This window comes from Papio anubis, chromosome 2, assembly GCF_008728515.1.
Source record: "Papio anubis isolate 15944 chromosome 2, Panubis1.0, whole genome shotgun sequence".
NCBI classification, from domain to species: domain Eukaryota; kingdom Metazoa; phylum Chordata; class Mammalia; order Primates; family Cercopithecidae; genus Papio; species Papio anubis.
The window spans coordinates 40,164,601-40,191,455 of record NC_044977.1 but is presented as its reverse complement, the minus strand read 5'-3'; the positions used below and the strand labels follow the sequence as shown (position 1 = coordinate 40,191,455).

Here is a 26,855-nt window from a genome sequence, read left to right as displayed (position 1 = left end):
TTCTATACAATGTGGAGTTCCCATCCTAAGTATTTTTTTCCAAACTTTCTACTAGGAAGCCTCATTTGCTATTATTGAGGTTATCTTCTCCCTTTAATTCCACTGATTTGTAATCTTACCTCTTATTTTATTTTTCTTGAGACCAAAAAAAAAAAAAAAAAAAGGTGCAGGGCAGTGGCACAATCATGGCTCTCTGCAACGTCTACCGCTTAGGCTGCAACAATCCTCCCAGTAGCCTGTGGAGTAGTTGGGAACACAGGTGAGTGCCACTAGGCCCGGCTAATTTTTGTATTTTTTGTAGAGACGGGGTTTCCCCATCTTGGCCAGGCTGGTCTGGAACTCCGACCTCAGCGATCTGCTGATCTGGGCCAAAGCGCGGGGATTACAGGCACGAGCCATGGCACCTGGCCAACTCTTATTTCTGAATTATGTTTGAATCCTTTCTTTTTCCCATTTTACATTACATTCCTATCACTTTTTAAAATCCCAGATAAATATTTTAAAGCAAAAAAACCCCTATTATTTTAAATATTTGTAATTTTCAGACATTAGGACTACTGTTAGAATGCTGGCTTGACCCAAAATAAAGTCTGTTCTTAAAAGGCCTCTTCCAAAACATATGACTCATCAGTTTTACAAAACATTCCACCATCAGGTTAAACATACAAAGTATGTCCTTCTATAACTACAACTCAATCAGAAATTAAAGTTTGACTGCAGAGTAAAGGCATAGTTTCTCAGACAGATAAATGACTGGCAAGAAAAAAACGACTTTCCTCTTTTTCAAAGGAGGAAAGCAATTTAATGTCGTTGATTATACACAACCACTTAACTTTCTTATGTATAAGCTTTGTTAAAAAAAAAAAAAAGCTAAGCATTTTTTCTCATTTCTATTCATGACTTTTCAAAAATCATAAAAAGTAATTTCAGAAAAGATTGAGTTTGGGACAAGGATGAAAAATATGTTAATTAGAATTACTAAATTAGTACCAGATCAGGATTTTCCCAAACTGTAGTTTTGACCTGCAGTACAAACTCAATGCTTTCTGAGTTTTTAAACTCATTAATTTGAGCTATCTCAAGTCATGGAACTGCCTCCAAGACTTCCAAATTCACTCCTAGACACAACTTAGACCAAAAACCACGTATGTGCTTCTATAATTAAAACGGGCAAAACGTCCTTACTTGATATACATTTATGCTTTAAAAAAGAAAAAAATAATTCTGTGGGGCAAGTAGTGCGGGTATTACCCATATTTTATGCATGGGGCAGCTGAAATCAAATCCCTGCCCTAGGCTATTTAACAGCGGAACCCCCAGTAAGGATCGGGGGTTCTGATGTCTAGTCCAGCTGGTTTCACACTTCGAAGTCGGTTTTGTTAATCCTCGGACTTTAAATTTCTGGGGTTTTCTGTCATGGAGATAAATCATCACTAAATTCCTGTGTGCTCACAGAGTCCTGCAGACACCGGCCCCACTTTTAAACTGAAAAACAAGCGGGGGGCGGGGAAGGGGCACGTGACGCGCGAACCCTCAAGGCCAAATAACCGAACATCCTTGGGCTGTTGCCGAGGCAGTCTTGGAGCCCTGGAATAGGTCACCAGGCTCCAGCGACTATAAAGCGCGGCCGCCGAAACCCAGCCCGGCTCTGATGACAATTTGGCAGCCTCTGGGTCTCGGCCTCAGCTCCGCGCAGCCCACGCTACGCTCTTGCCACTCCGCGCCCCGCGCCTCGTGAGGCAGAGCCCGCCCCGGAGCGGCGCGCGCACCCCACGGCCTCGCGTCGCGTGACTCGGCCGAGGCGCGCAGGGTTAGCGCCCGCCCGCGCCACTTCCGACTCAGCTCTTGGTTCAGGTTCCGGGGCGCCGCGGAGCTCCCGGCCTGTGGACGCCGCGCGGCGCTCTGGGGGATCCAGCGCCAAGCGCCGTGCGGTGGCTAGGATGGAGGAGGCCGGAGCGGCGGTGGTCACGGCCGGGGAGGCCGAACTGAACTGGTCCCGCCTCAGCGTGTCCACTGAGACGCTGGAGTCTGAGCTGGAGGCGCGGGGCGAGGAGCGGCGCGGCGCGCGGGAGGCACTGCTGCGGCTGCTGCTGCCTCACAATCGTCTAGTGTCGCTGCCGCGGGCGCTGGGCAGCGGCTTTCCGCACCTCCAGCTGCTGGACGTGAGCGGCAACGCGTTGACCGCTCTCGGCCCGGAGCTGCTCGCGCTGCGCGGCCTGCGCACGCTGCTGGCCAAGAACAACCGGCTCGGCGGGCCCAGTGCGCTGCCCAAGGGCCTGGCCCAGTCGCCGCTCTGCCGCAGCCTCCAGGTACTCAACCTCAGCGGCAACTGTTTCCAGGAGGTGCCTGCCTCGCTCTTAGAGCTGCGTGCGCTGCAGACCCTGAGCCTGGGCGGCAACCAGCTGCAGAGCATCCCGGCTGAGATCGAGAACTTGCAGAGGTGAGCGGGTGTGTGCCGGAGGGTGGCGAGGCCTCGGGCGGTGTTCGGGAACCCTGGGGCGCCGGGCCTGGACGCCTCACATTAGTCACGTAACTATTTCCAAGCTTTGTCTTTAACTGTGCGGTAGTGAGTTCTGCCCAACCATCTCAGCAAGTTGTTGTAAATATCTAGTATGATCGTTTGTGTGGCCGTTTGGTATGTTGTGTTTGGCCTATGCGGATTCTCGAGGCATTTTTTCTGTCTTCCTTATTGAATCTGGGGCGTAATCCGAACTGAGTGGGAACTCAAAACAGATGTAAATCAGAGTTTGTCACTTCTTTGCTCAAAAGTCTTCCGTGGTTTTCCATCTCTATAGATCACAGTACATGCCTTTGAGCATGGCATACAAGGTGCTCGGACCTGACCCTTGCTTTCCACTACATTTGCAGCTTCGTCTTCTCTGTGGCAGTACCAACTACCATTTGTGGAGTTCAGTGACCTATCCATTTTCCCCGTAGAGAAAGCAGCTTGGAGTTGCTGGTAGGCACTCAGTATGTGTTGAATGGATGCGGTGCCTCTGTACACGTGCTGTTTCCCTTGCTTGGAATGTTTCCTTCACCTGGCAAACGCCTATCATCCTTCAAAAGCTATCTCAAGTTATCATCTCTGTAATTCCTTTTTTACTACTCCCTGCACAACAATTTTTTTCTTTACTACTCCCTGCACAAAAAAATACAGCCTATACTGTACTTTCTCTGTGCTTCATTCATCCTGCCGTTGCATTTACCTTATTGGATATAATTCCTTGTTTACAGGAATTATCTGCTTCGCCTACTAGATTATGTAGTAAATATGTTAAATTTAACTTTAGGAGGAAGCAGAGAAACAGGATAATAAAAGTGCCCGGTGGCGGAGTGGGAAATAGAGCGAAATGTATTGTACGAAATGAAAAAGAGGTCTCTTCCATCTGTAAGATATTTTCACACTTTATTGTATTTTCAGAGATAATAGAATGTTAAAGGTAGAAGGGACCTCAGAGTTAAGTGTAGCAAAAGAATATTGGCCTGAGAAAAAAGAACTCTTGGTGCCTCAGCCTTAGGCAAGTCACTTGTATCCTAACTGTAGCATATCCTAACTGTAGCTTTCTAATCTACAAAATGAAGCATTTGGTTAAGATGTCTCTTTGTTTACTCTTCAATAGATATTTACTGAATACCTGCCCTGTGTCAGGCACTGTCCCAAGTATTGGGGATACAATGGTGAACATGATCCAGGAGACAGACGTTAAACAACTAACTGTGAACCTCATTATTTAATTACAGTGGTTATGAGTTCTATGAAGACCTACAGAATGCCTTGAGACAAATGACAGAGGCACATGGGAAAGCCCAGAGGCAAGGAGGGTAACTACTAAAATTCTGAAAGAAGGACATTGTACTGGGAAGTGAGCAAGAGGGAAAGTGGCAAATATAAATTCGGGCAAGTCAGCCCATGTCAGGTCTTGAAGGCTACCATAAAGTTTGGATTTTATTCTGAGTGCACGTGAGAGAGTTTGAAGCATGTGGCTTGTTGCTGTGCAGGAATGGAGTGAGGAGAGGGTGAAGAGATAAGAGATTTTGAGGGCTGGTTTGAAGGAGGTCATTGTAGTAGGACGAGAGATGATGGTAGCTTATACCAGGGTGATACTAGGGTAAATGATAAGAAATGGAAGATATGGAGAAAAGATTTAGAGGTAAAATTGACAGCCCTTGGTTCCTTCTAATCTTAATGTTACATAATTCCAGCTTTGGAATTTTGTTAATATACTAACAGGAACCTAGGGAAAGTATTTTATTTATTTATTTATTTATTTATTTATTTATTTATTTATTTTGAGACAGACGGAGTCTCGCGCTGTCGCTCAGGCTGGAGTGCAGTGGCCGGATCTCAGCTCACTGCAAGCTCCGCCTCCCGGGTTTGCGCCATTCTCCTGCCTCAGCCTCCCGAGTAGCTGGGACTACAGGAGCCCGCCACCACGCCCGGCTAGTTTTTTTTATTTTTTAGTAGAGACGGGGTTTCACTGCGTCAGCCAGGATGGTCTCGATCTCCTGACCTCGTGATCCGCCCGTCTCAGCCTCCCAAAGTGCTGGGATTACAGGCTTGAGCCACCGCGCCCGGCCGGGAAAGTATTATTTCCATCTTATGGAGAGAAAAGTAGGCAAAAATCCCATTTATTTAATACTTACAATGCGGTAGATCCTGTCATAGGTGCTAAATATGCTTTTTAATTCTCACAATGATCCCATGAGATAATGTGCTCCCATTTTTCAGAGGCAGAAACTGAGGCTCAGAGAAATTAAGTCACAAGATTACAAGGCTACTGAGGGTTGGAACTGTATTTGACCTCTGTGGTCTATGACTCCAGACCCTTGAATTCTGCACAGTGGCAGAGTACTAGAACCCGAATCTTTGTCGACGGGTTGGAGGGTCGTGGGTTTTTTTTGTTTTGTTTTGGTTTTTGGTTTTTTTTGAGGCAGAGTTTCAGTCTGTTGCCCAGGCTGGAGTGCAATGGCATGATCTGGGCTCACTGTAATCTCTGCTTCCTGGGTTCAAGTGATTCTCTTGCCTCCGCCTCCCAAGTATCTGCGACTACAGGAACGTGCCATCACGCCAGCTAATTTTGTATTTTTAGTAGAGACAGTTTCACCATGTTGGCCAGGCTGTTCTCAAACTTCTGACTTCAAGTGATCCACCCATCTGCCTCTCAAAGTGTTAGGATTACAGGTATGAGCCACTGCACCCACCCTAGAACTTGAATCTTTGGACTTCTGTACTGTTGGATTTGTGATCAGGAGGATTTGTCAAAGTCATTCACATAGTTGACTGATTTTCTGACTCAATTTTCTGGGCTAACACCTGTGCTATCTGTGTTTATTGTTCATTGTGTCTTTGACTCCAGTAATGTATGATATCTTTAACATCACTGTTTTCATTTTTCAGTTACATGCTTTATTTCTCTTTACTGCTAAGAATCGGTAAAGGTTTAGGCTATGCTCCAAATGTAAACTTGAGTGTAAGTTAAAAGGGTTGTGTAGAAATATACTCTGAGCTCGAAAAAGCCTTGGCAATGAGCCGATTCGTCCCCTTCTATTTACAGATGAGGAGACTGAGATTTATTATCAGTGACTTTGCTTGAGGCCAGATAGTGACAAGTAAGAGTTATGTGGTTCAACCCTCAAACACTGCTAACTATTCACTACTAATATGATGCATTAAAGCTTCAAAAATGTAGAGGTGGAGGTTTAGTCTCTTAAACTACCTGTCCAAGAATACCATCTTCTCTTAAAAAATCTGTGGATTCTCTAGACTTCATTGGTTGCTCTGATTTATATTGTATACTGTATGCCATGCTGCTTTTTAAACCAGATCTAGTGTTTTGGCACATTAAGAATATACATGTCCTCTGTAAGAGCAATTATTATTATTATTATTTTTTTTTTTGAGACAGAGTCTCGCGCTGTGTCACCCAGGCTGGAGTGCAGTGGCGCGATCTCGGCTCACTGCAAGCTCCGCCTCCCAGGTTCACGCCATTCTCCTGCCTCAGCCTCCGAGTAGCTGGGACTACAGGCGCCCGCCACCACGCCCGGCTAGTTTTTTGTATTTTTAGTAGAGACGGGGTTTCACCATGTTAGCCAGGATGGTCTCGATCTCCTGACCTCGTGATCCACCCGCCTCGGCCTCCCAAAGTGCTGGGATTACAGGCTTGAGCCACCGCACCCGGCCAAGAGCAATTATTAAAATAGTACAGACTATATAATCCATGAAAACTCCCCTACTCCTTCCACTCTTCATCATTTAAGGAAAGAATTAACAAATGAATACTCATGGCTTAATTGGTGTAATTGACCTCTCCAGATTTAGCAGGGTATCTATGTTTTCTATACCCTATTGATTCTTTCCCCTAGTGGCAAAATCTTTTTTTTTTTTTTTTTTTTTTTTTTTAACATTTTCTGAAGGATCACTTTCAAAGTATAACAAATAAGTAGATGTTGAAAATCTTACTTATTTTTATGATTAACTTCATTCTCCTGGAGTAAATTAGGCTATCAGTGTGAACCGTGCAGTTGTGGATGTAGATACTTTCCATCAAAATATGTTTAATCTTCAGCAAATAAATATAATTGTTTGGCTGTAGTATATAGGCAAATTTGTTTTTGTTACATAATGCTGAAAAAGTAGGTATAATTCATATTCTGACTTATTTTTCTGAATCATACCTTTTATTCTTCTCAGCTTAGACATTAATTGAGGAAGAGCTTAATAGCTTATCACTCAATGGCCAATAAACTTTATTTAAGTAAACAAAACTTCAGGATTGTTTGGCAAATCCAGTATGTTAGATATTTGGAGAGTAGGTTTGAGCACAACTGAGTTTCATTAGTACTCTTCTACAATCATTTCTTCTTAAGTAATGCCTTCCTTTTTCTGTTCATGATGCCTCTCACCATCTGTTTGATGTGGTTTTGAAAGATTGAAATAGGAGGGTGTGACAAAACGAAAGCTAAAAGTTAATGCTCTGGAATGTTTTGAAGTTAGTGTACAGTAGGTTGATATCTTAGGAAAGAGATAGATGACTCAGCCAGATGATAGAATGCAGTAAAGTTTAAATGAAAACACTTTTCCACATTTAGGGTCACATACTGAGTTTTTCACTGGCTCTCAACATCATCCCTCTGACGTTTTTTATTGCCTTAATTTGGGGCAAGTATCAAGAGATGATGCATCTGGGAGGGGGGAGGGATAGCATTAGGAGATATACCTAATGTAAATGATGAGTTAATGGGTGCAGCACACCAACATGGCACATGTATACATATGTAACAAACCTGCATGTTGTGCACATGTACCCTAGAACTTAAAGTATAAAAAAAAAAAAAAGAGATGATGCATCTATTTGTGTGTCTGCTTTTGAACATATAGGTACCTTAAAATCCTGTGGTGTTAGTATTTGAAAATCATTTAATACAAAGATGCTACTTCAAGAAAACATTCTTTATCTACAGATGTTCTTATCTTTCTGCTTCTTTTCCTTTCTGTTTTCTACCTCTTTGTACATTCCTATCTTACTTTAATTCCATCTCCCTTTAACCAACCATGTAAGATAGGATTAATGTACTTTTTTGTTTGTTTGTTTTTTGGGTTTTTTTGTTGTTGTTATTTGGTTGTTTTTTGTTGTTGTTGTTTCTTTTTTTTTTTTTAGAGTCAGAGTCTCACCCTGTCCACCAAGCTGGAGTGCAATGGCGTGATCTCACCCACTGCAGCCTCTGCCTCCCAGGTTCAAGTGATTCTCCTGCCTCAGCCTCCCAAGTACCTGGGATTACAGGCACCTGCCACTATACCCGGCTAATTTTGTTTTGTTTTGTTTTTAGTAGAAACAGGGTTTCACCATGTTGGCCAGGCTGGTCTCGAACTCCTGACCTCAAGAGATCCGCCTGCCTCAACTTCCAAAAGTACTGGGATTAGAGACATGAACCATTGTGCCCAGCTTAATGTATATTTTTATGATGTTCGGTGTCATTTTTATTTGATTGGAGAAGCAGAAAGCATTTTCTAATTTTACCTGTGCTAGCCTGTTTTTTCAGTGGGTCATTGTACTTGATAGAGAAAAGGCATCCACTGCAGTATCCCTAAGGATTGGAAACGTGACTTATTTTTCAAGAGACAATTTTAAGGTCAATATATTAATGCTAAACAGGAAAGGAATAATTCGTTCCATAAATTCAGTGAGTACTTTTCTTGTTTTCTGTATTCCTCAAGTACTGAAAGAATAGAATTGTTCCAACCCTAATTAACAGAGTTGCAATGTTGATAACCACAAGAACTTAAACCCTACAGTTTTGCTACAAATTCAGCAACAGTTTCCTTCTTACAGAAAAGTGTATTTGGAAACAGTAGAGTATGTTATAGAAATTTGATTCCCACAAATCATCAAAAGGTGTCAAGTCCCTAGCAATTTGGAAATTATTTGAGTTAGAAAGTAAAAAATAAGCCTGAAACTGTAAATTTAATATGGTGGTTATGTAATTTGATTAGTGTTATTCATCAATTGCAAAAGAGAATTTACGTAATTGCAAAATCATGGCCTTAGTTACATTTTAGAACATCAAATCCTTTTCTGCCAAAGTCAAGGTAACTACTAATGTTTGGCATCCTTTCCGTCTACCTTCCCCGTCCACTTCCAAAGCATTGAAAGAAGACATTGAGTAGCAAATGACCACCAGAGACTAGTTTTTCTTGGTTCCTGACTGACTATAAGAAGACATAAACTAGTGACTTATAAACAATACAAATTTATGTATCACAGTTCTGGAGGCTGGGAGTTCCAAGATCAAGGTGGTGGCAGATTTGATGTCTGGTGAGGGCTTTCTTCCTGGTTCATAGACTGCAATCTTCTGACTGTGGCCTCACATTGTTATGGGATCTCTGGGGTGTTGATTTTTCTGGCCGGAAACCTCTGTGGCCATGGCACTTTTGCCCAAGTTCTTGTCCTGCATCCGGAAAGAATGAGATACGCAGACAAGTGAAGGGTGAAGAAGAAGAGTATTATTTAGTGTTAGAACAGCTCAGAGGAGTGAGTAGCTCCTCTCTGTAGGCAGGTCGTCCCTTCAAGTGTTCAGCTCTCAGCAGAGAAGAGGCGCGGGAGAGGGTGGCCCCTCTCCTCAGGCAAGTCATTTGAATGTCTCTGCAGGTCTCTGAAGCTCTTGGAGGTCTCTGAAGCTCTCAGCAGAGAGGGCAGTTCCTCTCTCCCGACAGGTCGTCTCTGCAGTGCTCAGCTGAGAGGATACTTCTCTCTGCAGTTGGTCACCCCATCCCATCTTCTCTCTGTCCTCTGCCTCTTCTGCCCTGTTCTGGCTGAGCCCAGGGCTTTTGTGGACCTCAGAGGGGAGGAAGTACATGCTGATTAGTCCATGGGTGACCATGGGTGGGCGGGAAGAGGCACCAGGAGTCCCAACTCCTGTGTGCCCAACTGGCAGCTTGGCCACCAGCCTGCAGGCCCTCCCTGACCCAAAGGTGGGGCCTTACTGGGGACCCACCCTCTTCTGCCCAGGAATCAATCTGCCTCCTGCTGCCATTCATGGGACCCCTGGCTCAGCCCCAGCTCCCACTCCCATCTTGGAGCAGGGGCTGGAGAGAGGCCAGGCAGCTGGAGAAGACACTCTTTAGCCTGCAGGGATTGGGGGGGATCCTTCCTGGGACCCCCAAGGGTGCAGGCTGCAGAGATACCCAGCTCCTGCATCTGGGAGGACAGCTGCAGCCGCTCGCAGGAAGGCAGATTCTGCCTGCTCCTAGCCCTCCGCCAAGAGCACAGGGAGGCTGGGATCCACAGCTGCAGTTTAGGTGGCTGTAGCCCCACCCAGGAGGGTGGGACTTTTCCCTGCTCTATAGAGCAGGAGGCCTGGGTCTGCAGCTGCAGGTTGGGCCACCACAGTTGCCCCTGGGGAGCTCAGGTCCCAACACAGAAGGGGCAGGGCGCCCCCCAACTCCATGGAATGTGCAGCCCCAGCTGTGCCTCCCTGCTACATCAACATGATGGAGAGAGGAAGCAAGTTCCCTTGGGACTCTTGGAAGGACACTAATCCCATTAATGAGGGCTCCACCCTCTTGACCTTATCTAATCCTTTAGTTACCACCCAAAGACACCACTTTTTAATACCCTAACATTAAGGAGTTAGGGTTTCAACATGAATGTTGGGAGGGCACAGGCATTCAATCCGTAACACTGACCTAAGCAAATAGAAAGGATAACATTTACACTTGCCCTCAGACTCACTCTTCCTTTTTTTCACTTTTTTACCTCCCTCTCTAAACTATATTGCAAGTTATTATTTAGCTATCAAATCCTTTGTAAAAAAGGACTTCGAAGTTTGCTCAGTTTTTTTCTCTCAGTCTTCTCACTGAAATAGTTCCTTTTCCAGGAACCTAGTAGTTTCTGTTATTTGAACTCCAAATATTCTATTCCTTTCTGTTCCATTCTATTCTATTCAAGTAACTATCATCATTGAAAAATAGGGATTTCTGAGTAACTGGGCAGTAACTTATGCCATACTTAGTAGAATTTTTAAAACCCTGCCTAGGAGCTTCTTTCACCAATGCTTAAGCACTTGCAGTAGGAGAATTCAATCTTGTAACCAGTTGACTTTTGCTGCAAGATAATCTTTGAAAGAGAAAGAAAATAACATAAAATCAAAGTTATCAGCTTACTTTTTCTAAACATTTTAAGTCTAAAGAGGGAAATGGAATTTTGAAAAGCTTTACACGATCAGAAATATGTTTTTTTAAAGTCTCATTAATACATATATTTGTTTGTTTGAGACACAGTCTCACTTTGTCACCCAGGCTGGAGTGCAGTGGTGCGACCTCAGCTCACTGCAACCTCTGCCTCCCAGGTTTAAGTGATTCTCCTGCCTCAGCCTCCTGAGTAGCTGGGATTACAGGTGCCTGCCACCTCGCCTGGCTAATTTGTTTTTTGTTTTTTGTTTTTTAAGTAGAGATGGTATTTTACCAGTTAGCCAAGCTGGTCTCGAACTCCTGACCTCAAGTAATCCGCCTGCCTCAGCCTCCCACAGTGCTGGGATTAGGTGTAAGCCACCGCACCTGGCCTAATGTATTTTTTAAAAAGACAAAATATTTGATTCAAGTTGGCATTTTGAATAACCACACATCAAGGAAGGCTGAGATTATGAAAGAAAAATTATACTTGAGAAAATATCTGTAATAAGGCAATCTGCAACGAATTTTTAAGTACATTTACTAATTTCAGAGAGGTAAAGGAAGGAACTTCATCCGTGAAGCAAGAATAGGGAGTTTTAAAACTGACAATTAGGAAAACCGCAATTGGAGTTTCTAGAAATGAAAAAATATAATTATTAACTAACTAACTAACTAGACTAAAAGGTGAACAGAAGTCAGCTGAAGAATGAATCCATAAGCTGAATGATTTTACTGAGTTATTTTCCTGGAATTCAGCTTAAAGAGATAAAGAAATAAAAAGTATGAAAGAAATATTAAGGCCGGGCGCGGTGGCTCAAGCCTGTAATCCCAGCACTTTGGGAGGCCGAGACGGGCGGATCACGAGGTCAGGAGATCGAGACCATCCTGGCTAACACGGTGAAACCCCGTCTCTATTAAGAAATACAAAAAACTAGCCGGGCGAGGTGGCGGGCGCCTGTAGTCCCAGCTACTCAGGAGGCTGAGGCCGGAGAATGGTGTAAACCCGGGAGGCGGAGCTTGCAGTGAGCTGAGATCCGGCCACTGCACTCCAGCCTGGGGGACAGAGCGAGACTCCGTCTCAAAAAAAAAAAAAAAAGAAAGAAATATTAAGACATAGAGGATAGATCCTGAAGTTAAAACTGCTAAGAGCAGCCGGGTGCGGTGGCCCATGCCTGTAATCCCAGCACTTTGCGAGGCCGAGGCAGGCAGATCATGAGGTCAGGAGTTTGAGACCAGCTTGGCCAACATGGTGAAACCCCGTCTCTACTAAAAATACAAACATTAGCCAGGCCTGGTGACGGGCACCTGTAATCCCAACTACTCGGGAGGCTGAGGCAGGAGAATTGCTTGAACCCGGGAGGCAGAGGTTGCAGTGAGTCGAGATCGTGCCACTGCACTCCAGCCTAGGTGACAGAGCAAGACTCTATCTCAAAAAATAAAAATAAAAAAAATAAAAAATAAACTGCTAAGAGCAATTCTAGAAAGACAATGAAAGAAAGACAATGTGTGAAGTGATAATGGCTGAAATTTCCCACAAAGAAAGGGAGCTCTCTAAACTGATATCTTAACATGTCATAGTAAAACTTTAGAACATTAAAGGTGAATAAGAAAAAATCCTTACTCCTATTGAAGAAAGAAAAAAAAAATATTACCTGCAAAGAAACAATAGTAATATTGGCTGTAATAAGATAATGGAGCAGCATCTTCGTAGTGCCGAGGAAAAGTAACTGCCAACCTAAAATTTTATACCCAGCTAAACTGTTGCTCAAGAGTGAGGGGGAAAAATTAAAATGCCGGAGACAAAGGACTCAAAGATTAACAATCATGAGTTCTTGCTGAAAGAACTTCTAAAGGATACACTCCAAGAAAAACCTTAAAAGAAATAAGCCTCAAAAAAAAAAAATGATGAACAAATTGGTAAAACATATTGATAAATCTGAATCAATTACTGATTGGAAATAAAATAAATTAGTAGAAAATCAGAGTAGAACTAATTCTAGAAGATCATACGAAGAGAAGGACAGAAGAGAGCATGGGTATGTGTTTGAGAGTGAGAGAGAGTACAAAGAAAAGTGAAGGAGGTAACTCCTAGCAAAATAGAAATAGTATATACAGTTCAAAACAGTAGAAGTAGAGGGAAAAGAACAAAAAGAAACTTGAGGAGCACAATAAGAAGCAGAACTAAAGGGAAAAAGTATGTGGAGATACCATGATAATAGAAAACACAAGTGGAGACACCATGATAATAGAAAACACAAGTCCGAACATCAATCATCAAGTTATGCTCCATTTATAAAGATTTACACTTAAAATAAAATTACACCAATAAGTTATAAGGAAAGGGATAGGAAATGATGTACCAGGCAAATCTGTCATTTCTCTTCTGAAGTACTGGATTAGGCTCCAATCTGCTTTTCCTCCTTCTACTCCTGCCCACAGTGCTCCCCTAGCCACTTCTCCAGTTGTTTGCCACTCAAAAGCCAAAGTGATCCTTCTAAAAAGTCAAGTTAAATGACTAGGCTTTCTTCAGAACTGTTTTTTCAAAATGCTCTTACAGAGGCCCAAAGGGCATTCAGTGATGTGGCCTTCCTAGACTACCTCCCTGATCTCTTTGATGACCACAGTCCCACCTCAGTCACTCTAATCTACTCGTCTACTCAAACTGGCTGTGTTGCTGTTTCACAACACACCAATCACTTTTCCATTGGGGTTTGTACTCAGTCATTTCATTTAGATCTCGTTCAGATGTCATCTCCTAAGAGAAACTTTTTCTGACCACCCTCTCTAGAGTGTCACTTCTATCACTATCTGATTGTTCCCCCTTTTTCTTTGTGACTCTGAAAACTATCTGGCATAATAGACATGTTATCAATTTATTGTCTGTCTTCTCACTAAAATGTAAACTTATTCAGGTCAAGAACTTGAACTTATTTGCATTCTATTCCCTAGAATGGTGCCTGGCACATTGTGGGTGTTAGTTCATATTTGTTAACTGGACATTTTATATGATAGATAATATTATTCCATTTTTAAAAGAATAATATGCTGCAAGATTAAGTAACTGGTCCAAATTTTTATACTGGTAAGTTGTGGAGCTAGGATTGAATGAAATAATTGAATGAAATAAATACCAATAAAAATAAAACTGGTAAGCAGTGTTGATAATCAGAGGACATAGATTTCAGGGCAAAATGTATTTAAAAGAACAAATAGAGGCCGGGCACGGTGATTCACGCCCGTAATCCCAGCACTTTGGGAGGCTGAGGTGAGCAGATCACCTGAGGTCAGGAATTCGAGAACAGTCTGGCTAACATGGTGAAACCCCGTCTCTACTAAAAATACAAAAATTAGTCAGGCGTGGTGAAAATTAGTCAGGTATGGTGGCAGGGACCTGTAATCCCAGCTCCTCGAGAGGCTGAGGCAGGAGAATTGCTTGACCTAACTTGGGAGACGGAGGTTGCAGTGAGCTGAGATCATGCCAGTGCACTCCAGCCTGGGCAACAGAGTGAGAGTCTGTCTCAAAAAAAAAAGAAAAAAAAAAAAAAAGAACAAATAGAAATGCTTCATATGAATTAAGGCTCACTTCAGGAAGTTTTTAGCAGTCATGAGCTTGAATGTATCTGTAGTATAATTTCTGTATATTAATGGGAAAGAAAGCAAAGATTGACAGGACTCTACGGGAAGAAGGAAAATCATGTTTATAGTAGGAGACTAACCACCAGAGCTAGAAGGCAAAATAACAAGAGAAAAAAATTTACTCAGTTAAGAGCTCAATCATAATAGCTGCATGTTCTTTTTGTACATATAATACATGAATGAAAATAGACCATGCTCGAGGCCACAAAGGAACAAAGTTATGCAGAATATGTGTATTTAACAACAGCAGAGCTCCCAACAAATCAGTGAGATAAAGCTGTATAATTCGTGAGAAAAATAGGTAAATGATATGAATAGGTAATTCTCTAAAGATATACAAATGTCTAAAACTATAAAAAGATGCTAAACTTCACTAATAGTTAGGGACCTACAGATTTGCAGATTAAAAACACAGAATGGTACCATTTTTTATACCATTAAATAGTAAATAAATAAACAAATGCTGGTGATAATACTAGGTGTTGGCAAAGTTGTAGGTTAAAGAGTGCTCTTAAATGCCAATTATGGATTTGTAAATAGCCATGACTGCACAAGGTAACTTGGCTTTATCTGTTAAAATTACACCTTATATTCTAAAATCTGCCACTTCACAGGCAATTCAAGGGAGGGAGACTCTGATTTAGTGCATCTGGATGGGATCAGGACTCCATAGCTTTAAAAATATCATAGGGAATTCTTACTGTGGAAGTTTAGGTAATACTTTAGTAGGCTGTTTTCTCCCACATTTAAAGGTGTTTTGAAAAAACAGTGGTTCTACTGAGTTAGCAGATTTAACAGGAAGATAAAAGTAATACAGTATTGGGAGAAGAAATCTGTATGTGTTTGTATACTATATATGTGTATGTATATGCGTGTGTGTGTGTATATATATAGAACTGATCGTGCTACCCCCTGCAAAAATCTTTTGAAGGAAGCCTTTCGACAGTAATCATCAAAGAGTACTCTCTTTTTTTCTATTTTGGTGCAATATATGCCATGTCTAAAATGTTAACCTATTGTTGGAAAACAGTATAATTACCTGGAACTTTGATTTTATAGTAGTGGGCAATTTACACAGCCTCTGAGGTATGTAATTGCTATAATAAGAGCAAAGAAGAAATGTAGAGGCTTCATAGTTTTAAAGTCTGTTCAAAAACAAGGTAGTGGTTTTCCCGTTGCCTGTCAGGGCATCAATCAAATCCAAGCATACTAACATAGAATTCAGGGTTCTTGTAATCTGGTCTCTCTACAACCTTAATCTTTGATTCCTCAAGATGAATTCTCTTCTATTAAAAGGTATATTCATTGTGCCTAACAAGCCCTCTGCTCCAACCTGAAGTGTACTCTCTCTTCTCATCTAAATGGGCTAAGTCCATAGCCCAGCTGAAGTCACAGCCCTTTGGGGAAGCCTATTCCATTCAGAACTACTGTGGCCTTTTTAAAACTTTTATCTTCCTTTTCATTCAACTCCTAATGCCATTTATGGTTTGTCCCTCTTATTTTGGTATTGTAATGCCTATTTTTGGCCTTGTTTTGTGTTTCATTGTAAAGTTATCTAACATTGGTCTGTCTTGTCTGCTTAGCTATAGTATAAGCTGCCTGAAAATTGCATTGTTTCTCTAGAGACTGGATAGAACATAGCAAATCTTAAGTAAAACATTTGCTGAATAAATAGATGAAATGTGTTTATTGTAGTAGACACAATGGGGTATCTTTTTCAACTTTATTTACTTTTTTGGTTTTGTTCATTTATTTTTGCAGTTTAGAGTGCTTATATCTTGGAGGAAATTTCATTAAAGAAATCCCACCAGAATTAGGAAATCTGCCTTCTCTGAATTACTTGGTATTATGTGACAACAAAATCCAAAGTGTACCTCCTCAGCTTTCACAGTGAGTAGTTCCAGGCATTTGTATATACACAGACATCTGTGCTTAGTAATTATTGTCTTGTATTCACTCACATGTTTTATATGTAGAAAAGAATTAGATATTCTCAAAGTAAGTGATACATGTTAATTATAGCTCTGAGGTTTGCTGCGAGCTGGGTTTTTAAAATTTCACTTTTAAATGCTCTGGTTTATTCCTCAAAATATTTATTCAGTCTATTTTCTGTAATCAAAGAATTGAGCATTAGCATTTATTTCCCTAGGTTTTATGGGACTTTTAGTGATTTTACATTTGATATGAAACATTTATATCCTAATTAGGCTTTATAATGTGAAGGAGCTTAATTTCTGTTGCATTTGAAATCTTTCCTTTTTTAGTTATCTAAATGAAAAAGCATGCCCACTGCCCACCCCTAATCTTCAAATCTAGCTTTTATAGCAGTTAGCACATCAGAACACTCTCTAAGTATTCTAAATTCGCCAAGATTCTAAGGACAAAAGTCCTTCATGACATTTACAAATCTGCACTTTGATCTAGTTTCAGCACCTTTTTGTTTTACTTCAGTTGACCATAATATTAATTGCTCATTCTTAAGGGGAAATCAAGTTCTGTATATACACATATATTCAATATTTTTGATAGTTATGTTGCTTACTGCCATTGGTTTTTATACTGCATTTATTCTAGGTTGCATTCACTTCGTTCCCTAAGTCTTCACAATAACTTGCTGACATATCTGCCACGGGAGATCCTCAACCTTATTCATTTGGAAGAGTTGAGTTTACGAGGAAATCCATTGGTTGTTCGTTTTGTTAGAGATCTAACCTATGATCCTCCAACTCTCCTGGAATTAGCTGCACGGACCATTAAGATCCGAAATATTTCCTACACTCCCTATGATCTTCCTGGGAATCTTCTTAGATACTTGGGTTCAGCCAGCAATTGCCCAAACCCAAAATGTGGAGGTAAGTTAATTCAGTATTCATGTTTCCCACTCATTTAGCTCTTTTTAAAATTAAGTCTTCTGTCAGACAAAAGCTGTCTCTATTTCTGTTCCCTTTATTTTTTCACTCATTTATGAAAAAGACATTTCACTCTGGGTTTTTTTTAAGAATTATTTTTCTTTTTTTTTTTTTTTTTTTTTTTTTTTGAGACGGAGTCTCGCTGTGCTCCCAGGCTGGAGTGCAGTGGCGTGATCTCGGCTCACTGCAAGCTCCGCCTCCCGGGTTCATGCCATTCTCCCGCCTCAGCCTCCCAAGTAGCTGAGACTACAGGCGCCCGCCACCACGCCCGGCTAGTTTTTTTTGTATTTTTAGTAGAGACGGGGTTTCACCATGTTAGCCAGGATTGTCTCGATCTCCTGACCTCGTGATCCACCCGCCTCGGCCTCCCAAAGTGCTGGGATTACAGGCTTGAGCCACCGCGCCCGGCCAAGAATTATTTTTCATAATATTTTAGGATTCATACATAAGGAACATACCCGGGAAGTCTCATCCTGTCTTGTCACAAGATAATAAATCAAGATGGTAAAATGAGAGGAAACTCAAGGAAGTATAAACAGTTCTAATTGTTTAAAAACTGTTCCTAAAATGTTTGGACACCTTTTATATTTATTTGAAGGGTATTTTCTTAGACCCACCATTCCCTGTATCAGATTTAATAGGGTATGATTCAAGATGTATGAGAATGGGCTGAATGTGTGCCAGTTACAGATTGCACACAAAACTTTATGTTACTTTAAGTCCATGGTTCAAAATGTCTTGAGTTTAGAGCATTTGGAGAGAATTATGCAAATGATGTAAGGCAGAGTCAGGTAAGTATCCCAAGGAATTCAAAATGCTTCTGGAAATCAAAGGAGGGGGAGAGTACATTTAATTAGATCTGGAAACAATGAGCTAATTATTGAGGTATGAATTAGATTTTGATAGGGTAAGATTGAGGATAGGAAATTTTTCAGATGGAGAATACAAAGTGGAGACGGAAGAGTATGGGGCAGACTGTTGGATGAGTAGTAATTTGCCCCAAATGTAAGGTTAGGGGAGTAATGAGAGTGGAAAGCTACGTTGAGTCCAGGTTGTGAAGAGCCTGAAGTGCCAGGGTGTGTGGGTGAGAATTACTGACTGATAGTAGGTCATTTTTTACTTTGGCTCCTTCATAAAAGACTACTTTTAAAAAATCCAGTAGGTACTGAGGAAATGCTGTGTAATGATGTTCAAAACCAGGTGAGACTTTCTCTGGCAGTCCGATCTTGTCTTGAAGCTATTACAACATTAAAAGGGAGAAAATTATCAAATTATTCAAAGATTGTTAAAAGATAAAAAAGACACTTTGAGTTTAAAAAAGATAATGCTCTGGGTCATTTCTGGCCACCCACTCTTAGAAGTAGAGATTGCAGCACTGTGCCAAGTTCAAAGTGCTTACGCTTTTCTCTGTGATTCTCCATTCCTGAATTAGCTTTCACAGTGACAGAGGAAAACACATAGGGCAGCATTCACACCAGACCCTCAGGCCTGAAAGTCTAAATCTCTTCTTTGAATTCATGCTTTTCTGGAAATGGACCTCTACAGGAATTCTCTTTTCTCTCTTAAATATTTCCTTAATGACTTCTTTAGTATACTGGTGTGCCATTTATCTTAGGAACAAAAATGCTTTAAAAATTAACAGCTTAAGACCGAGTGTGGTGGCTCATGCCTGTCTGTAATTCCATCACTTTGGGAGGCTGAGGCAGGAGGATCTCCTAAGCCCAGGAGTTTGAGACCAGCCTAGGCAGCATAACGAGACCCCATCTCTACAAAAAATAAAAACATTAGTTGGGCATAGTGGCATGTACCTGTGGTCCCAGCTACTCAGGAGGCTAAGGTAAGAGGATGGCTTGGGTCCAGGAGTTCAAGGCTCCCATGAGCTGTGATCATGTCACTGTACTCTAGCCTGGGTGACAGAGTGAAACCCTGTCTCTTTAAAAAAAAAAAAAAATTATCAGTTTAAAATTTGAGATAATCTGTTAGACATTTTCCCCCTCAAATTTGTTAGTTATTAAACTAACTTAAAAGTACTTTTATATTCTCAGAGATATTTTTCTCTTTGTATAATCTGAAATCTTATAAATCACAAGATAGTATTATACTGCTTTAGTTCATCGTATCTCCCATAATGCTTTATTTTATTTCTTTCATCTGTTTTCGAGAAGCTAACACATTTTGGGGGATTTATTATCGGTTTTTGATTGACCAACTTATTGAATGTATCTACTTTTGGGGGATTTAGTATCGGTTTTTGATTGACCAGCTTACTGAATGTATCTACTTTCCTAAATCATTCCAAGTAATATACCACAAATTTCCCCTTTTTTATATTTACTACAAGATCAAAAAAAATACATGGTTAGTTGAGATATCAGGAAAAAAAATAGCAGTAGAATTCATTGTTTTTCCTTTGCTTGGATCACATCTTTTAATTTTGGTCCCTTGTGTGATAAACACACAGTATTTGGTGCCAGAAGAAACTTAGGCAGAGTATAGAGCTTGAGATTCCTCTCCAGAGAGGTGGTTGGACCAAAATTCTAGATGTTCTGGTTATACTGCAACCATTGTGACAGTCTTTGTCTGTTAGAGATTTGCAGTATCATTTTAAGGACCAACTAGAATCCAGAGGCACAGCAACATCTGCTTTCCTCTCGGCTCTAGCTCTGTTTTTACTTAACCGAAGGGCCACAGTCGAGGAGCACTAACCTAGGAATAAAAAGGGTCAGATATTACTTTCAGTTTACCTGAAGGTGTGTAATTGTATGAGAATCAAGTGAGATCATCAGTGAAACAGATCTGAGGCCTGAAGATTTACAGTCTTTGGAAATGTAAAATGACATTTTATTTCTTTCAATTTTTCCTTCCCAGTACATAAGAATAGGAGTACCAAAAGTCATCCCCTTTCTGAAAATTTTTTGTATACTAATTCTTTAAGATAATTATTAAAGGAGTTTTTATGTTGTTTTGTTTTAGTCTGTGACTGTAGGGTAGTACCAAGGGGGTGGCTTGGGTAATAGAGAAAAGGCACCTCAGGTATCCTAAAATCTCCATCAGCCATTGCCCCAAGTCTCCCAGAGAAAAGAAGCTAGGTACACAGTGTCCTTTCTGTACCTGCTCCCTTTAAGATAAATTTCCTGTTTACCTCTTTATACCCAGATTCTACCTTTAAGACCTTCCAGGAGGCTTGTAGACAGCTATACGAGCAAGTACTATTTCTGCTTAAAATTCATAACAGAAAATGGTATGTGACGTTTCTCCAGAACACTGGAGAAAGGGCTGAAAAAGAAATTGGTTCCTTGCTTTGTAATGATTACTTTGTATTCCTTCTTCTCTTTAGGAGTCTACTTTGACTGCTGTGTCAGACAAATTAAATTTGTGGACTTCTGTGGGAAGTATCGCCTCCCACTGATGCACTACTTGTGTTCCCCAGAATGCTCTTCCCCTTGCAGTTCTGCCTCTCACAGCTCCACATCCCAGAGTGAATCTGACTCAGAAGATGAAGCTAGTGTTGCTGCACGCAGAATGCAGAAAGTTCTTCTTGGTTGAATAGGAGTGCACACTGGTGTGAAATACTTAAAAAACTGAGCAAAGGCGATTAGATAAGAAAACAGAGCTTGAAGTTCGCTGTTCACTAGAAACCTTATCTTCATCTTAAGTGTTCATGAAAGAGTCTGGGATGATATAAAACATTTTGTGTTTCATCTACCCATTCAGCAGGAATGAGTCCAGTCCCATGTTTGGATTCTTTTAACATAATTTATTATGAATGATAGTTCCACATTTGGCTGATGGTTTGCAGTTTTCACTCAAGTTTTGCCTGAATCAGAAAGCAGAATGGTACCTTTTGAAGAGCAGTTCTACAATAAGCCATAAGTAGTATACCTTTTGGCAGTTGAGATGGAGAAAATGAGAAATAATCAAAGCTATAATTGCCAGAGTTGCCCTTGGGTTTAGGTAGAACACTATATACCATATATACTATATGTGCCATATATATATGTATTATATGCCATAAACAGGATTAACCCTCCCTTTTTTTATTGCCTGTATGTCTAGATTAGTTCAGAGAAGCTCACAGATGGTTACATAGGACGTAAACCTTTCTGACAAACTAACTGGTGAAGTAAGGCATATAACGGTTAAGTGGGATATTAAAACTTTTTCATTCTTTTCCTTTGTTCTATAGGATTGCCATTAACCTTATATAATCTAGCAATGATTGTTATAGTGCCTTAATCCAGCAAGGATATAAAAATGTATTCAAGAAATAATGCCAGAGCAACATATAACCTGACATACCATGCAGAACATTTAAAAATATTCTTTAGCAGAACTAGGTAAATAACTGTATGTCTGATATCCATGGCCCTCTTAATATTTTTTTGTTTAAATGTGCACTCATCCCTTATAAGCACATTACTTTTACACTTAATGGTAGGCCATAGTCTTGATCAGTCTGGTCATCGTAAGACAGAGTAAGAATTTTTAACAAAAAATTCTAAAAGAGATATAAGCTAGGAAAGCTTCTGTATATCTTGCATTAAATGGGTAGGGAAAAAATATGACTCTTGCCCATGTCACGTACTGAACCATCTTTCTCTACTTTTTAAAGAAAAACTAATAAAACTAGAAAAATATCACAACAAGCCAAATAAAAATGGGGAAAAGTTGTCATTGTCCTTATACCTAATAAAACAGTTTCCAGAACTACTTTAATTGTGGAAGCATTTTCAAAAATAAAGTAGTAATAAAATAGAAAAAACTTATTAATATATTATATCCTTAATGTATAGCAGGAAAATAGTTTCACAAATTAATTGCTATTAGAAATTACCAAATTTTTATTAACTAGTTTAATATGCAATACAAATTGAATTTTAAGTACAATTTAAGTACAATATAAGTTGATATAAAGTAAATGCTTACTGGTAATCATTAAATAACTAATAACATCACTTGTTAAATGTTAAACATGCAGTAAGAAATGTCAAATATACAGGTCAGATAGGCATTAGAACATCAGGTGATACCTTTTCTGATTTCTGGCATTCATGGCACACCATTTCTTAAAAGCAGATTGTTGTATAATAACATATACATGTATTAGGGGTTTTTTCATATATATATATTTTATTTTAGAAGAAACTAGCATAATTTAGGATTTATGTGTTTATTTGTATATTAATTCATGAAACATGAGAGTTTCATGAACTGCAGATGTGAAACGCTGCTATAGAATGAATCCCTTTACCTTTACCCTGTTATAATGTAGTAAGATTTTGTTTTCCTTTTCATTCAGAAATTTTCTGTGTCTATAGAAGTAATCTAATATGTTCCTACTGGCTAGAAGAGTAATACATGGGTGATTATATCATAAAATAGAGGTATAAAGAATAGAGGTATAAAGTCTTTGCTTACTTCTCCATGTGAGCCACAGCAAACTGCAGAGTGTACAATTATGAAAGGTAAAGATGACTTAGGCTGTGCCTAAGTGACAAATGTAAAATGTTTTGTAAATAAGTGACTTAGCTAAGATACATAAGATATTTTCATAGAAAATGATGTTCATAGTAAAATACTCGAATTGATAGGACCAACTTTTTTTGGCCTGAATGCTTATGCCTACTTCCTAATCAATTACCAACTTGACTTGAGCAACTGCTTGAGTAGTCTTCTAAGAGTTAGTCTTCGTAAAATAAATGGATAGGTATGTAAATATATAATCTTACATAGCCTTTCCAACTTCCTAGAAAGAAGGTCTACTGCTTCATCTTTTACAGATGTAAATAGGTCCAACCAGAGAGTTTCTGGCCTTTGCATATAAGAATATAGATGTATATCACAGTATTATTTCAACAAAATGTTATGGTTCTATGTATAGTTGAAAAATCTATGATCAGTGTACCGTTGTCTTTTGGTAATTTTTAATGAAGTATACGTTTAGCTGTCGGTTTTATCTTTCGTAAATCTTTGACCTAACGTTTTATAAGAGCAGCTAATAATTTCTAAGATTTTCCCTGTTTCTTTTTCCTACCTTTCCTTTTCTCGTAACTGATTAGGGAAATTAACCAGAAGTCAGATTCAAGGGACTTGATAATCTAGAAACCAGATAATCAGCTCCCAAGTCATATAGCTAACTATGTATTTAAAATAACAGTCTGTCGCTTTAGTTCCTAAGTCATATACTTGTGTTTAATTACGGTAAATAATCTTTAATTGGGGTTTTTAAAAGACAGAATTAGCGAAGTCTAATTTTTATAATGAAATAAGTTTTTGATGTTGCTCTACTTGGACAATTCTAGTGACCAAAACTACAGATAAAACTGCTTAAGCGGCCGGGCGCGGTGGCTCAAGCCTGTAATCCCAGCACTTTGGGAGGCCGAGGCGGGTGGATCACGAGGTCAGGAGATCGAGACCATCCTGGCTAACATGGTGAAACCCCGTCTCTACTAAAAATACAAAAAACTAGCCGGGCGTGGTGGCGGGCGCCTGTAGTCCCAGCTACTCGGAGGCTGAGGCAGGAGAATGGCGTGAACCTGAGAGGCGGAGCTTGCAGTGAGCCGAGATCGCGCCACTGCACTCCAGCCTGGGTGACACAGCGCGAGACTCTGTCTCAAAAAAAAAAAAAAACTGCTTAAGCATAACATTAACATATTTAGAATGGCATTCTTCAATACTAGTATTTTAAATTGGAATTAGTACACTGTGCATTCTTAGTAGTCTTTATCCCTAGAATCAATTCTCTTAGCATCACCAAACTGAGTTGGTGAAATAAGTGCTAAGATTCTGGGCAATAGGAAGATTAGTGAATATGATACATGGATTCCAGGGTGCCAGGGATTGGCTGACTACTATTAAGGACCAGCTGGCCAGGGTCCTCAGTATTCTAGTATTTGAGTAGTGGAGGTAAATCCAAAGGCGACTGGTCATATTTTACTTCTGAATGTGTGCTGAAGTGTCTTTTGTTAAAAAATTCTTGATATTTAGAACTTCAGGTTACCACATTTAAAAGTAAAGACTTAGCTGGACACGGTGGCACACACCTGTAATCTTAGCACTTTGGGAGGCCGAAGTAGGTGGATCATATGCAGTCAGGAATTTGCGACCAGCCTGGCCAGCATGGTGAAACCTCATCTTTACTAAAAATACAAAAATTAGCCGGGCATGGTGACGCACGCCCATAGTCCCAGCTAACTCTGGAGGCTAATACAAGAGAATCACTTGAACTTGGAAGACAGTGGTTGCAGTGATCTGAGATCATTCTGCTGCACTCCAGCCTGAGTGAGAGTGAGACTCTGTCTCAAACAAAAAAAAAGATTTGCATTGTAAATTGTACCTCAATTTGAGAAGTTTTTGTGTTTGTGTAAATAAAAGTAAAAAGCAATCCACAATAATGTTTTGTAATAGTGCACACCAGTTTTACCAGATTTTGTAACTATCAGATTTAAACAAAAAAAGAGAAGGAAGAGGCTGATTTCTGGAGTGTTTTAGAAGCCACAGGGCTAGAAGAGAAGTCACCAAACACCTAGGGACAGTCCTAGGCCAAGAAAGCCCTTTAAAGTAATAGTGAATTGTTTTTAAATGAAGTTATTGAGTGGCCTACTGACTGCCATCCAAAAACCTTTATCACCAAATTTGTTCAGTGTTTGCTATTGGGAGATCATCCATATCCCTCCATAATTAAGGGCCAGCAAGTAATAGGATCTTCTTACAGCCAACCTTGCTGTTCCCAAAGGGAGAAAGTAATACGTCATTAACCTGGAATTGTGGTATAACAGGTAGCCTTGGTTAATGTTTTACCTTTTCACTATGTTAAAAAGAAAAAACAGTAAGCAAATAGTGCAAATAAAACTTGATCTTTTAAAGCATTTTAGCAGTTGCTATATATATAAAAAGTTAATGGTTATTATTCCTAAATTTTCATAAGACCCTTGGTAGACAAAACTATCAGTTATAGTATGTATATATAAGGTTAGTTAAGCTGCATTTAGTTAGGAACATTTAATTTTTACCTAAATGATTCTTTTTTTATCCAAAAGTAGAGATTTTATTATGTCACTATAAATATTACTCTCCATTTAGTCCAAAATAGTGGGCTTTTTAAGTTGTGCCAGGTACTTAACAATAGTAAAAGCTACTGTGTAGATTTTTATGCAATGTGACCTATAAGGCATAGTTCTGATTCCTTCTATATTGAATGTCCCTGTTTCCATATTAAGTGTTATGCCCTGTATAACATTAATGAATTTAATAGTGTACAATTTGGGGCCAGGCATGGTGGCTCACACCTGTAATCCTGGCACTTTGGGAGGCAGAGGCAGGCAGATCACCTGAGGTCAGGAGTTTGAGATCTGCCTGGCCAACATGGCAAAATCATGTCTCTACTAAAAATACAAAAATTAGCCGGGTGTGGTGGCGCATGCCTGTAGTCACAGCTACTCAGGAGCCTGAGGCAGGAGAATCGCTTGAACCCAGGAGGCGGAGGTTGCAGTGAGCCGAGATTGCGCCATTGCACTCCAGCCTGGGTGACAGAGCAAGACTCGATATCCCAAAAAATAAAAAAAATAAAAAATTATGTGCAATTTTGTATTTTCATAGTCATATCTTTTTAAAGGTATCAGTGATTTCAGTTGTGGTCAGGAAGTATGTGCCTTAAATCCTCTACTCTAGACCCAAAGTTTGGAGACCTGTATTATTTAATAAGTTGTTTGTGACAGTGTTGTTACCTTTTTCATTTGACTTGAGGGAAAAAGACTGTGATCCTGAAAGATTCCTTCTCATAAAATGGCCTAATGTGTATCAGTCTAGGACTTCTGGGGAGGGAACCTCTACCATGCATTCTGTCCCAGAATGTCAAAGCCATAAGAATCAGGGTCCCCTGAAATAAAATCACTGAAAAGATACGTTCTCTTATATATTATTTTAAAAATTTATCTGGTGCCACCAAAGAATGACAGCAGTTTCCAACCAACTTCATATTTATAGCATCATATGAAGATATTGTAAGGCTTAGCGTATTTTGCCACTGGTTTTCTTTGTAATATAGGTTGAAAGTGAGACATGTTTGAATACTTTTGTATGTGAATATCTCCCATTCTTTTTCTATCTCCCTTGGTCTATATTTACTAATAATTGTTATTAAAAAAAAACAGTTCACTAATGAACTCTGCATATTATTGAACACTCATAGGGCAATATTGATTTGGGTGCTACCAGACTTTTCCCTAACATTAGTCTTTCTCAGTAGTTGTTGTAAAGGACAGTATTCAGTCCAGTAAATATTAAAGTGTATTATATTAGTTTAATGAAGGTTATTTATATACTGTCATACCACAAAACTATGGTGGAAAGAGCATCTGCATTCACCAGAATGTACTTGTTCCTTTGACTGTGAATAAATTGGATAAGACTTTTTTATTGTAAGTTCCAGCTATTGGAAGATGTGGGGATAAGATTGACATTGCTGTTGCAGTATTGCAAAAATGACTAAATTGGTTAATTATGTCTACCACTTATGTTTCAGAGAATCCTTTCACTAACTTAAATTGCTAACATTGTGATATTGAGAAAGAGTATTAACCTAAACAGTCACTTTACAACAATCATGTAAAGACCTGTGTGCTTGCAGTTGAGGTTTTTTT

The 26,855-nt window shown here is 39.9% G+C and overlaps 1 protein-coding gene across 1 annotated transcript; it reads left to right on the top strand.

The window, feature by feature from the left end:
* The first annotated feature begins 1,821 nt into the window (after positions 1 to 1,821).
* On the top strand, positions 1,822 to 20,937 carry LRRC58 (leucine rich repeat containing 58). Its single transcript, XM_009200060.1, has 4 exons — positions 1,822 to 2,440; positions 16,067 to 16,195; positions 16,880 to 17,157; positions 20,552 to 20,937. Exons 1-4 carry the CDS (start codon positions 1,941 to 1,943, stop codon positions 20,758 to 20,760), a joined length of 1,116 nt encoding a protein of 371 aa, XP_009198324.1. The 5' UTR covers positions 1,822 to 1,940; the 3' UTR covers positions 20,761 to 20,937.
* The last annotated feature ends 5,918 nt before the right edge of the window (positions 20,938 to 26,855 follow it).

What these genes read in the sequence shown, in the direction of transcription:
- LRRC58 (XM_009200060.1), top strand. Translation starts at nt 1,941, where the DNA reads ATGGAGGAGGCCGGAGCGGCGGTGGTCACGGCCGGGGAGGCCGAACTG. An exon ending in GTACCTCCTCAGCTTTCACA is followed by an intron (nt 16,196 to 16,879) that starts GTGAGTAGTTCC and finishes CATTTATTCTAG; the next exon opens with GTTGCATTCACTTCGTTCCC. An exon ending in CCCAAACCCAAAATGTGGAG is followed by an intron (nt 17,158 to 20,551) that starts GTAAGTTAATTC and finishes TCTTCTCTTTAG; the next exon opens with GAGTCTACTTTGACTGCTGT.